This window comes from Esox lucius, chromosome 7 (assembly GCF_011004845.1).
Source record: "Esox lucius isolate fEsoLuc1 chromosome 7, fEsoLuc1.pri, whole genome shotgun sequence".
Lineage (NCBI taxonomy): Eukaryota > Metazoa > Chordata > Actinopteri > Esociformes > Esocidae > Esox > Esox lucius.
In genome coordinates this window covers 46,064,055-46,076,896 of record NC_047575.1, presented here as the reverse complement: position 1 = coordinate 46,076,896, position 12,842 = coordinate 46,064,055, and the positions used below count along the sequence as shown (strand labels likewise).

The 12,842-nt window shown below is 41.8% G+C and overlaps 2 protein-coding genes across 2 annotated transcripts; both read right to left on the bottom strand.

Annotated features, from left to right (window-relative positions):
• Nucleotides 1-2,296: 2,296 nt before the first annotated feature.
• Nucleotides 2,297-4,551, bottom strand: nhp2 (NHP2 ribonucleoprotein homolog (yeast)). Its single transcript, XM_010871194.5, has 4 exons — nt 4,250-4,551; nt 3,978-4,047; nt 3,123-3,228; nt 2,297-2,856 (listed from the first exon to the last, which is right to left on the bottom strand). Exons 1-4 carry the CDS (start codon nt 4,413-4,415, stop codon nt 2,731-2,733), a joined length of 468 nt encoding a protein of 155 aa, XP_010869496.1. The 5' UTR covers nt 4,416-4,551; the 3' UTR covers nt 2,297-2,730.
• A 1,512-nt stretch (nt 4,552-6,063) lies between these two features.
• grpel2 (GrpE-like 2, mitochondrial) lies at nt 6,064-11,659 on the bottom strand. The gene is made up of 4 exons (XM_010871193.5): nt 11,478-11,659; nt 9,450-9,618; nt 8,849-8,930; nt 6,064-8,763 (listed from the first exon to the last, which is right to left on the bottom strand). The coding sequence occupies exons 1-4, from the start codon at nt 11,552-11,554 to the stop codon at nt 8,438-8,440; spliced, it is 654 nt and encodes a 217-aa protein (XP_010869495.1). The 5' UTR covers nt 11,555-11,659; the 3' UTR covers nt 6,064-8,437.
• Between the last annotated feature and the right edge of the window lie 1,183 nt (nt 11,660-12,842).

Genomic DNA, 12,842 nt, shown 5'->3' with positions numbered 1-12,842 from the left:
TGCGAGGAGGAACAGGAGGAGCACTGCCAGAGGCTGCTGGTGTGCATGATTCTGACCAAACTGTCAGAAACAGACTGCATGAAGGTGACAAGAGGGCCCGACATCCTCTAGTGGGTCCTATGTTCACAGCCCAGCACCGTGCAGCTCGATTGGCATTCGCCAGAGAACACCAGAATTGGCAGGTCCGCCATTGGTGCCCTGTTCTCTTCACAGATGAGAGTCTGGAGACACCGTGGTGAACATTATGCTCCATGCAACATCATCCGGCACGACCGGTTTGGCGGTGGGTCTGTGGTGGTCTGGGGGGGCGTTTTCTTGTTCCTCCTCCACATGCTAGCCAATGGTACCTTTGACGCTGGTGCAGTGGGCCCTGCGTTCCTCCTGGTGCAGGTGGAATCAGCTCCTAAATCTATGAAAAGTTAGTCAGGTGGACTCCTAAGTCACTAAGACCAAATCACAAACAGTCCCAAAATGGCTGCTGCCGACATTTTGCCTCGTAATCAGGTCGACGTTTTAGAAACATTTAATGACAATCAGTAACACTCAGTCAATTGCGAGGGTATTATGATCATAGTAGAGTTAGTCAGGGACCAGCAGTCACTTCACCAACAGAAACATCCCAATAACATCGGTCATCAAAGTTGTGACATCTCTACGCTGCGTGGCCACAGAGAAAATCTAGCTATGCAGTGCAGACAAACTACTTATCTCAGTCATCAGTAGAATATTACATTGAACAATAAATGCGCTCTCTAGAAACCGAAATAATTCGGTTTCCTTATTCGCCAAATTCATAGCCATAGCTGGACCTCCTGGTGCAGTTGGTGCTACAGATGGGACACATAATTGCATGAATTATTGCATCATCAAACGATAACCCCGCATTTCTTTACGAGCTGCCAGGCATGTAGGTGGCTGACAATTAGCTGAATGTATCTTGACTGGTCCGTTTGTCACTCTTGGTTTCATGTTTCCTCAGTCTACATCATTATTTCAATATGGCAACATGACATGGTTCTACAGTGTTGCTATGATGAACACCCTTAGAGACCCCTCCCCTATCAGCCAATCACTGTGGCCATAGTAAGTAGGCTTGCTCGTGGCAACGGGTCCGACCCAACCCTTTCTCGAGAGTTCTCCCTGTTCCTTAGTAAAAGTTGGTCTTAGTATCTTTGTGAAGAGGGTTTAAGAGGAAACTCTTAGCTAGGAACTTTTAGTGCTGTGTAGTCCATATATTGGTAAGACAAAATGTTGTGTAAACCGGCCCCTGATCTCTTGATAGCGCTCGTGCAACGCATCACTAGTTATTGTAAAACGTCCATTGTAATTGTTTACATTTTACCTGACAAACGGACCAAAAATAAACACGCCCTATTTAGCTAAGAAAAAAAACATCCTGAATATAGATGCAAAGAACAAGATAATGACATATCAGCTCAAAACATCAAACATCAACTATTATCCAAGTCTTGCGATGTTCAAACTTACTCAACATCAATTTCATAGAATTTAAAGTTAGGATCTCATAAACATGTTGGTTCTGTTACTGTGGCTTAAACTGTATTACTATAAACGCCTTTTCCAGAGACATTCAATACCCTGTAATGGATGCATCTTCACAGTAAGGTATGTCTACCAGTAGGATGTGGCGTAGAGGGCGCCGGACTGCTCCCCAACCTACGGAGACGTGGCCACAGCTGGATTCTTTTTCGGAGGCAGTTGCCAAAATATCTAACGAGTCCCTCACCTGGGAGCCACACTACCACCATCGAGGGTTCAGCATTGCCATCAGCTGTTATGGAACGCCCCCACTGAAAGGACTATGTTACAGGGGACAATGACAGATATGCAGTGAAGCCGTTTTAAAGCTGTGGGCTACTGGCATTACCTTCGTCTGCCTATTTTCTGGAGTGATGTTTTTTATTATCCACCAGCAGTAACTTAACTGCGAGAAACTTCGTCATTTCACTTATCCATTATTGAAAAATAACTTTCTCCTGCCGGCTCTTAACCCCTTACGAGAAAACACGTAACCGCCAAATGAACGTGACACCCTCTTCTTTACTCATGTTTATACGCATGCTGGGGGCACTCAGACTTAACAGTCCTGTCGCTACAAAACTATTCATTCCAACACCACCTAAAATTTCACAGAAGGCCCCACATAATCCCAGGGAGACAGATTTCTGATCTCGGTCTGATCATACAAAGAAAAAGCAGAACACAAGACAAGCTCGGCACTCTGTAACATAACCAAAGTCCTGAACATCCAGATGGAAAAGAGCTTAATGCATAATGTTTGTTTACTTATTTAAAACTTCAGTGGATGTAGATTTATTTTTATATCCAAGGGACATCAAAATGAACATTTAAAAACACAACCAACAGTGCCTCATGTTGTTACACTGAAGCAACACCAGTTACAAAAGAAAATACAATATAAAACAGTATGTACTCAATAGGAATCTTCATCTCTGGCCTAAGGATAGGAGTCCCACAAAATAAGGAAAATAAAGTCAGTCTACAGTTTCAGGTCAGCAGTTAACAGACATTTAACGACCTGAAAAATTAAACTGATGACATGGATTAGGATTCCTTGACCGGATATGATTTCCCCACTTCCATATACAGACTGCAACACCCTGCAGCCGGGCTTCTGTGTTACAGTCTGACATTCTCCAATCCCACAAGGGCATGCCTGTCCAGAGTCCGTCAGATGGCGACAGGGATTCAGAGGGGTTTGGGCAGGGCAGAGACCTCCTGGAAACACTCATCGTAGGACTCTTTGTAGTCGTCATGGGGTTTGATCATAATGACGCAGGTGGGTCGCTTTGAGCCAGCAGAGGATCCGAGGTCCTGGGGAGACACAATGGGGGAGGGTTTATAGAGAAGGCCCTCACGTTCATACACTCGCCGCCCATTTAGTGACTGCTGGTTAAACACTAGGCATGTCCTCGAATAATGGAGACATTGACATGCACTGAGCATGGGAAATGTGCTCTGCAACTCAGGTGGCTACATGAAGCAGATGAAGATTAATTTTGATTTTTATATTTTTGCCAATAACCGGGCAATGCCGATTACAGGACGATACGTCGGTGTATCCCCAGTTAAAAACTCACCACTTTTGAGGGAATGTAGGCGTACGGCAGATTCCGGTCTTCACACATGACTGGCAGATGGCAGTAAACCTCTATGGGTAGTGTGTCTCCAGCCAACACCACAATCCTGCAGATAAAATGACGTTAGGAGATCATGCATCCGATTGGTAGTCACAGCAACATCTGGTACACAAATCCAGCTGAAGGCAGTGGCTGGACCGCTACGCCGAAGACAATATATAAAATACACGACATTTGAACTTCCTATGACCCCTAAGGCAGGGTATTCTTTACTAACATGTGTGAAAACAAGATATAAACAGCAACTTCTAGTGAACAAATCACATTAAACGACAAGGATTAACCCACAGTAGGTGAGATGGTCTGTTACCACCCTAACCTTCAAAAGGGACAGCTGAAAATACTCAGGGACGATACTCTGGCTCTGACTCAAGTCACAAGGTTAGGAAAAAGCCATACCAGTTACTTGTCACTAAAAATGCATGCATTCTTTAGAACACATTATACAACATTTGTTTCGTATTTTATGGTGTATGCGGCTTATTGAGGGTCAGTTACCAGGAGACAATTACAATAGAAAGAGGTATGTTGCACTGCGGATTTTATGTTGTATGCTGATTATCGTGCACACCTGTCTGGGTTTCAAAGTTGTTGTAGTTAGTCAGCCTCACAATTGAAACAAGCTGCACCAACAGTAAGTAGTACGGAGAATATAGAAACACAGAAGACCATATGTGCGTTTCCTCGTTGGATGAGTCAAAATTGGATGAATATACTTGGGTACAACCCAACAAACAGTAACAGCAAAGAGTCGTTGCATAAAGCTACATTCAAACTTTTAGCAGGTAAACTTACCCAGTTTCTCCTTTGTTGATAAACTTCTGAACTTCTTTCACTCCGCGTCGAATTTGTTTGAGTTTAGATGCTGAAAATGACATGAGAACCAAGTAAGAAGAATTAGCTAAAGTAGTTCGCATGCTAACAAGCTAGCTAGGACATGTGCTATCCCCATTACGTTTACATTTGCAGCCTGGCTGCCTTCCTAGATTACAGTGAAATGTAACGTCCGGTTTCATATTATTTTAAAATTGTATTCAATGTTGATATAAAACTGGTCTTAAAATTACCCTTTTTGACACATTTGTAGAGCTTCTTGCTGAGTTTCTTCGAAGCCAGCGGATTAGCAATTGGGTTAATGTTTGCGATTAACTCTTGATACGATTTCTCTGTCGTTCCGGTCTCCGTCGTTCCAGCCTCCTCTTCGACAACCTTTTCCTTTTTTATTTTTGTCATGTTTGAGAGATAATGCAGAACTTATCGTTTAGTTCGTTTGCTATTTACACCGTGCTATCTTACAACAGACCGCGTTACACACGTGTCGCCTCCTCCAAACCGTGCTGTTTTTCTGCAGAAGTAACGTCCGGTTCCCAACGTTCTTATTCCGCGACGTAATGTCGTTAACGAAAGTGAATGTGGCGCCATCTACTGTACTGGCAGTGAATTGGAGAAAAACGAACGTATCATCAGACCAGCACATCCGGGAACAAGTTCCTCACACTTTTTTTGGGGGGAAAACAAACGACCCTCGCCATAGGCATTCATGTAAAATACCAGTCAATAGAACAGTAATTGAGAACCTCCAGAACTAAACTAGTTTATAAATGACACAAAATACATTGTCAAGTCAATATGTGGACTACACCTGCCATAGAACACGCGAGATACATAAACAGATTAATTAGGTCCATTTTACATCATGTCCCTTCAGTCTCCCGGCACCAAAATTGTCCAACAACCCCACTCTAGGGCCGGAGGTGTCCTTATTTCCACCTTACTGAGTCCAAGAGGGATATGGCAACTGTAAAGGATGTACCTGCTCAAGTCTGCAATCGACCTTTGACTTGGACGAACATGAATCTTCCAGCAGGACAATGACCCCGAGCATACAGGCACATTCACAATGGAGTTGCTCTAAAGCAAAAAGAGTATTGTCCTGGAGTGACACAGTCAAATTCCAGACCTCAATCTAATTGAGAATATGTGGTAATTTGAAAATTGCTTTACTTCAAGAATCCTGGTCCAACCTCATGGCGCTTGAACAATTTCCCAACGAAGAATGGGTAAGAATTGCGGAGTCCAAATAGAATCATTGCTGCCAAAGGAGCCTCTACCCAATATCGACAAAGGAATTAATACAAAAAATGTATTTTCTAAAAATAATTAATTTAATGTTATTTTTCACTTTGTCAATATGGACCTTTTTGTTTTGGTCAGTGGCAAAAAACAATGAAATGTTGAAAAGTCCAAGAGGGGTGAATACATTTGAGCCACTGTAAACACAGGTTATGATGAGTAGTTGGTAGCAAACTCATTTAAAACAGTTTTACTATGAAAGTAAATATAACAACTCAACTGTCATGTTAACTTGTGTTGCAGATATGCCTGATGCAAGAAATTAGGTGAGGGTAACATCACTTCAATAGTGGAAGTTGCTGATAAGGATTTTGAAATGTCAAAACTGTCTCTTCACTGAAGGTCTTAGTTCCCCCTTACATGTCTCCCATTTGTTGGCAACAGAAACAAGATAAAGGTAAACCATCTTTTTTTAGTAATTACAAATTAGAGTAATTATTACATACTTTTAATTTTTCACATTGACATGATTGACTTGTGTTGATCAGAGCAAAAACTCCTAATTAAATCTATTAGGATTTATGTTGCAACACAAAAACTGGAAAAGTCCAATTGTGGTCAAGACTTTTGAGGGCCCTGGTCACAGTGACAGACGTAAGCCAATTAGAGAAGAAACACTCAATCATTTGAAGGAAAGACCAACCTTCATCGTTTGTAATTTCTCTTTTCCTCACTGATCTGACTGTGCCCTCAATTGGAAGAAAAAGATTCCATAGATATCCAGACTCTTACACAAGACAAAGGCAACCAACATTACTATACATTTATTAAAGCAAAAAAATAACTATGGTGAAAGAAAGTGTTGTGATTAACAGCCATCATTAATAAAAACAAAAAAACTGATTCTCTCAACTCTTCTTAGTCTTAAATAAATGATCAATGATTAAATCATCAGGGTGCTTCTTTTATAGTCTGAAGTGACTTGATATAACATTCTATAAATACAGATTAAAATTGCTGCAACATCTAAATCATACAAAGTGCTCTTTGGGTTAAATGCTAAAACAAACCCAATGTGTCTGTACTCAATACATACATGCAAATCTCATGCCCAGCTAGTCCTGTGCAGGCAGAGTATCACCTGTGTAATAGAGTTGGCCCCCGGAGTGAATTATTTATGGTTTTCATCCTGTCATCCTCCCTTGCTGAAAAGAAAACAGCTTTGACCAGCTTGAAGTTCCAAGATACTCAAAGCAGGTATCAGATGATCAGTGCTAGTTTGAGACAGGCTTCACTGTTGAATTGATACAGATCCTAGCCATCAGCTAAAACCAGCACCAGGTGGTCATTTCATGATTTTTCCTTCAGCATTATTAGTAGAGACTAATTCAGACCCGGGACACTGGACGCAACCAACCAACCACTAGATAGAAGTATTCAGCCCTTCAGGACCAGGATTAGGCAGCCCTAGTGTAGTGACAAAAAGCTGATTCATTTAAGCTGCCAGAGATGAGCAAAACTTACCAGGAGGTACGTTTCATAATTAACTTGATTAAACCACATAGTCTGTCACTTCTTGACAAATGAATCGGTTTTGTATCTCTGGTATTTAAGTTGACTTTAGATAACCCTTAGTAAAATGCCCGTAGTCTCCCAATTTAGACTCCAACTCTTTTCAGGTTGATCAAGTTACAGTAAGCATGTTTAGCAGAGTGCCAGAGAAGCATATTCTCTCTTTTTTTTTTATTAAGTAGTCCTCTAATCATCTAATTAAAATCTTATTCCGATCTTGGTTGTGGTGTCCTGTAAGTGTCCGAAGGTGCAAAGCGGTTCAGCATAGCAGAGTACATGTCAGGCAAGATTGCCTTTTCTCGTTACGTTGTAGATTATCCTCGTGGTAGATCAGATGACAGCAAGTTGTATGAAGTTTGTTGGCCACGGAATGTGCTCTCCTCCAACATGCCAACAGATACTTCCTGGTTGAGCAAGCATTGCAAGAAATAGCGGAACAGCTTGAGCCAGGTTAGAGGACCTGTCAAACTTTAACTCTCCCAAACAGGCCATTGAATTGTCTAAATGAGGATATTGCTGTAATCGCAAATTGGAAAAAGAACCACTATTCAGGGGGGATAGACAGCTCGAGGTATCCTTAGATATGCAGCAACATAGCTGGTTTAAATGAGGACGGCAACCGCATGGCATTATTTTGCCATGATAATAAGGATAATATTATTTTAGTGGTCAACAGCACACAAATGTCCAACCTTCATTTGTCTTCTGCATTTAACTGAACCCCTTCAAATTGGAGGGGTGCTTGGTGACACAAACGACAGAGATCAGTTAAGGAAATAACTGCCTCGCTCAAGGGCAGAACAGGTCTCCTCCCCACCTCACCAGCTTAGGGTTGTGATTCGGCAAACCTTTTGGTTCCTAGCCCAACGCTAGGCTACCAACTGGACCTTCATGTAATGATCCCATTAATGTGTTGTAATTCAGATGTCAATTCTCAGGCATATCAAAGCAGTATATTGACACGTGTTACTCACAACAATTAGAACGGCACCAGGAATATTTAGAATACAATTAGGCACGAAGATTATGGCTCTAGACTGCAGGAATAAGCTGTAGCAGGAAAACTATTATCCAACTTTCCAGACCCCCCCCCCACCCCCAAAGACATCTTCACCTACTTCCCCCTTTCTACAATAAAGGTGCCCCTGGGTAACATATGGATGACACCCTCAATTTGACCTATCCCCACTTGAAATACCAGTTCCTCCCACATCACCAGGAACCTAATTCCAACTTGCTCACATGCACAGAAACCCCCACAGTTCTGGAGTGCAGTGTGGATAAGGCAGCTTCCACATTACTGAGTGAATTCAGGTTTTTCTCAGCCTGGTGTTATGAGGTATTACAATGCCTGTGTTTCCCTCACAGACCTGTTGTGAATGTTAACAGCCAACATTCGTACGATTAGGCCCAGTCTCCACTTGGACTACTTCTACAAAAAAAAAAAAAAACATTTAAAAAGGAGAAAAAAAAATACATAAATATTTATGTACATAATCAATCTAGAGGATGTGAGCAATTCCACACAAAACGTATAACTGAAATAATTTTTGGAGGGCCATGTCTTTAAGGTGCAGCTGAAAGGGGCTGTCCCACAGAGAGGACACACCTCAATCCCGAGCCTGCGTCATCACAGCGATGCCCACCAGAGCATGGCGAATGGTGCGTCCATGGAGTTTGTACCCGTTCTGCTTCACCACGGCGACAGTGCCAGGCTCCCCGGCCCCGGCCGGAGTGTGGCACACAATCTGGTGCTGGTAGGGGTCGTACTTGGCCCCGACCGGGCTCATCTTCTCCAGGCCGTGCTTGGTGAAGACCCCGTGTAGCCGGTCCTGCACCTGGCCAAGCCTCTGACCCTCGTCCTCCTGTAGGTCGCCCGTAGTCTGCTCCAGCAGGTCGGCCACCTCCACCAGGTCACGGCAGAAACTCTGGATACCTGTGGGAGAGTGGTTGGAGGGGTTAAAACAGCACTGACTGGGGGGCTTTACGGAGTACAGGTAGGAGGGGACTAAACATCTCACCAAAAAGCTTGGCGTCTTGGACAAACTTCTGAGTTCTCCTTCGAACGTTGTCAGAGTCGGCCAAGGCTTTTTTGTATCTTTCCTGAAACATATTGCAGCATAGTATGCCTGTCATACATGACTCACTGATTCTAATCATCCACACCATTTTTTTTTTTTTTTTTTGAACCAACATTACTCTTCTCCAGAGCGGAACGAAATGTGTCAAACTGTTTGTGTATAAATATTTTCATGTCAAATGTTTTGCCCTGATTCCTGGATTGCCCACAAAAAAATACTGGATGTGTTCTTAGACTCAGTAAAAATACAACACTTATCAATGAATAAAACCTTCCCTGCAATGTGTTTGAAGGCAGACATTTTGTACTGTTTTTATCAATTGCTTTGCAAATTGCTACAGTTCTCTGACAGTTCAATGAAATCAATAGATAGAAAGCAATCTGGGAAGGCTTGGGAAAGCAAGTCAAGACAAAGGCTACAGTTCAATTCAGATTTTTCCAACTAATCTTCTGCTATCAGGTCTTGTTCAGGTCAGACTGGTCAACCATCCAATTACTGAGGAATCTTCAAAGTCCCTTTTCATGTTGTTTGGGGCTCTTACCGTGAGCTCCCTGACCCGGTCCTCCAGCTTGCTGGCCCTGGTTTCCAGCAGTCTCACGTTGGTCACGTCATGGCTGGTGTCTGACTCGGCTGGGGCATCATCGTCACCATGACAATCCTCACCTGTCCCCCACTGTTTGGCTGCTGTGCTGTAAAGGCCAATCAAGGCACTGGAAAGCCAAATCAGGAAGGAACAGAAACATCTAAATCGTACCCTTTAATTTGACTTGGTGCCTCAGTCTAAACAGCAACCCAGCAGAAGTCTGCTTCTTAAAAAAATACCTTATCAGACTTCTGTGCATGTTTTTTGTACTAGTCCTAATCAGTGTTGTTCAGAACCAAAATCCCATTCCTGTCGGCTTTGTAAACAACCCCAGGTGACGGCCGCAATCTCGGTATCACTTTGAATTCTCTTAAGATCTGAGAGGAATTACACAACTGGTGTTTGGCAGTAAACATTGACACAGTCAGAGGGCAAACACAGTCAATGGACTATTGCTGTACAAGCCGCTTCTTGTTTGTTTATCACACAGTTTAGACTAAATAAACCTGGTTCCCAGAAACTTTAGCCTGGGGACAAGACCAAATACACAACAGAATGTTAGTAGCCAGCCACATGCGGCGCCAAGGGGTGCATGAAACTCCTAAAACAGCCACAGCAAGGTACTGTGTTCACCAAACATTAGCCTGGTCAAGACAGAAGAACGGCTACAGAAAAGTAGCTATACTGAACAAAATATGGAAAGCAACATTTAAAGTTTTGGTCCCATGTATCATGAGACACAGAACATTTTCCATACACACAAAAGGCCAATTTCTGTCAAATACCACTGATCATTTCTCTCCTGTAATGATAATCCATACACCTGACAGGTGTGGCTAAAATGCATGTTGTGTATATTTTTTGTACAGGGTAGTTAAGCTAGCTACCACGGATTTAGTGAGAACTCTTCAAAAGATGTTTCTCTACAAGGCAAGTGGTCAATTGATTTACGTGTGAAAATATTTATTCATTATACAGCCCTCTTCTGCTTTTATAAAACATGGCCAATGTATGAGTGTACTTTAAATCTAAGTACACTCACACAGTAATCAAAAACATCCCCTAAAGTGTGGAGTATGAGCAAAAACAATATAAAAAAATTACTTTGAGCCACGGACAGACGTCCAAGACTTGGGGATTGTTGGTCGGAAGAATCTGGTCGTTAGTTATTTTTGTCATGTAGTCTCACGTAATCCAGTGGTTAACCATTTTTTCACTGTTCATATGCTAAAAGGACCATTGTTTAAAGTGTTTCAGTGCACGCAGCCAAATTGTCACCAGCGTTGTAGCTAGGCAACATCACATCAAACCAGCTGATGCCAGTGACTAATAGCATTTTCTTATGTTTTAAGTTGTCTATGGTAATTAACTTATTGATAATAACGTCGATTTTAAGAAAGAAGCATGGTCTCGTCTGCATAGTGCGCTCCGCAGCATTCGTACTCCGGAAGCTTCCGCTGGATATCTCATTTTGAAAATGAAACTAATCTTCCAAGGTCAAACACAGGAGGCTAAATTTAACTACTGCCGTACCAAACTAAATTATATCTTACAAGCAACGGGACAATGTTTGCGGATAGAGACATTTAATAATTCGGACGCCACCAAAGCGCACTGATAATTACACGTTAGCAAGCAGAGGTGTGACTGTGAGAGCCAATACAACACGTCCTGGGACGCGTCTCTTCCAATCAGCAACCAGAATCTAAATAACCAGTTTAATCTCATGAAATCGCTATTGCGGATCACGTGCGGTTACAACAGTTAAAACGTGTAACATAACCAAATGTTGTGTCAGCCAATGTGTTTAGACTGTTTAATTGATTAATTAAATTAGTCTACTGAGCTAGGCCTGTTCGCTAATCAACTAGCTAGCCAACGAAAGGCATGCAAAGCTATCTTAAACACAAAACCCTTGCTGCGTTAACGAAGTATAACACGTGTTTACAGTTTAAATAGTTAAATAAACATGTTAGAAACACTCACCTGCAATCATTTGACAAGAATAGTTGTAATCTGCCGACGTTAAGATTTTTACAAACCGAGAAACAGCGTATGGCCATTTTTTTTCTGCTGTGGTGGCGGAATAAACTTTGCTTACGTTACGCCTTCCGTCTTCTTCGTCTTCCGTTTGGTATTAAGTCTGACTACATTGTACTTTGCCGCCTACTACTGGATGCGGAATAGGTATGTTTGTAAAACGGCTGCAAGTTTTTCTAGACGTATAAAATATGTACAAAACCTGTAATTTTGTAGTTGTGAAAAAGTGTTGCATACTTGTATCTAACTTGATATTTGGAAGCATGCAATTCATTCATTACACTTGCCAATATAAAATATTGTCACACAAATGGCGCTAGACCTGCGACAAAACGATTGTAAATAACAATCTGCAGTGGCAGCGTTTGCAAGCGGAGAGTACCCATTACTCGTTTGCAAATATTTTTAGGAGTTTGCAAAGTATTAAACTTGTAATTAGTTATTAGTAATTAGTTGTTTAATCTCTTTTACGCCCACAAAATGTATGCCGCTGTTTAACCTTTTAAAAAGCTTACTCTAACTGAATTAGGGGGAAACGCTAAAATACTAATGCCATAAAATATAAGAGACCCGCAATTCAAAGCGGGGACAGGAGCAAGTTCCCAATTAGTGGAGGAGGGCATATTTGCTGACCACAAGTCGGGTGCATTAATTAAAATGGGGGTTCCTTAATATTACAGTTTTCCCCTATCGATTTGACTTTTTTTTTTTAACTCTGGAAAGGAGTAGAGGGTGTAGGAAGAGGAGACGGAGCACGAAGAGTTGAGGATGTAGGAGAAGATGCAAGAAGAGCTGAGGTTGTAGGAGAAGATGCAAGAAGAGCTGAGGTTGTAGGAGAAGATGCAAGAAGAGAAGAGGGAGGAGTAGAGGGAGAAGAGATGGGTAGATTGGAAGGCATTGGTATAGTGGAAAGAGCTTCAAGAAGAGCTGAGGATGTAGGAGAAGATGCAAGAAGAGCTGAGGTTGTAGGAGAAGAGTAAACAGGAAAGTGTTTTGGAAGTGTTCACCTGGCCATACAAACATGATAGGATGAAACCAAAGCCTACAGAATCTGGGCAAAGCTGAATACACAGTACATAAAAAAACAGTCTAGTGTTGTCAGTGCTGGAATGTAATGTTTTGAATATTTGATGGGGTGATTATTTAATTGTCTAACTGGCAAATCATTTAACTGTGTATTTTTTGGTTATGCCATTGACTTTAAGATTTTGGACTACATTAATTGACTTTCAGCTCTTTTTTTAATTGTCTGTTGAGCTCTTTTGGACCTGTTCTACTTGTAATTTATGTTATTGAATCATCTTTTAAGAT

Excerpts from the sequence above, each read along its gene's own strand:
- grpel2 (XM_010871193.5), bottom strand. The coding sequence starts at position 11,554 with ATGGCCATACGCTGTTTCTCGGTTTGTAAAAATCTTAACGTCGGCAGA. Across the intron at positions 9,619-11,477 it reads TTCTTGTCAAATGATTGCAG|TGCCTTGATTGGCCTTTACA; the intron begins GTGAGTGTTTCT and ends TTGGCTTTCCAG. Across the intron at positions 8,931-9,449 it reads ACCGGGTCAGGGAGCTCACG|GAAAGATACAAAAAAGCCTT; the intron begins GTAAGAGCCCCA and ends AATATGTTTCAG.
- nhp2 (XM_010871194.5), bottom strand. The coding sequence starts at position 4,415 with ATGACAAAAATAAAAAAGGAAAAGGTTGTCGAAGAGGAGGCTGGAACG. Across the intron at positions 4,048-4,249 it reads CTACAAATGTGTCAAAAAGG|CATCTAAACTCAAACAAATT; the intron begins GTAATTTTAAGA and ends TGTCATTTTCAG. Across the intron at positions 2,857-3,122 it reads CCTACATTCCCTCAAAAGTG|GACCTCGGATCCTCTGCTGG; the intron begins GTGAGTTTTTAA and ends GTGTCTCCCCAG.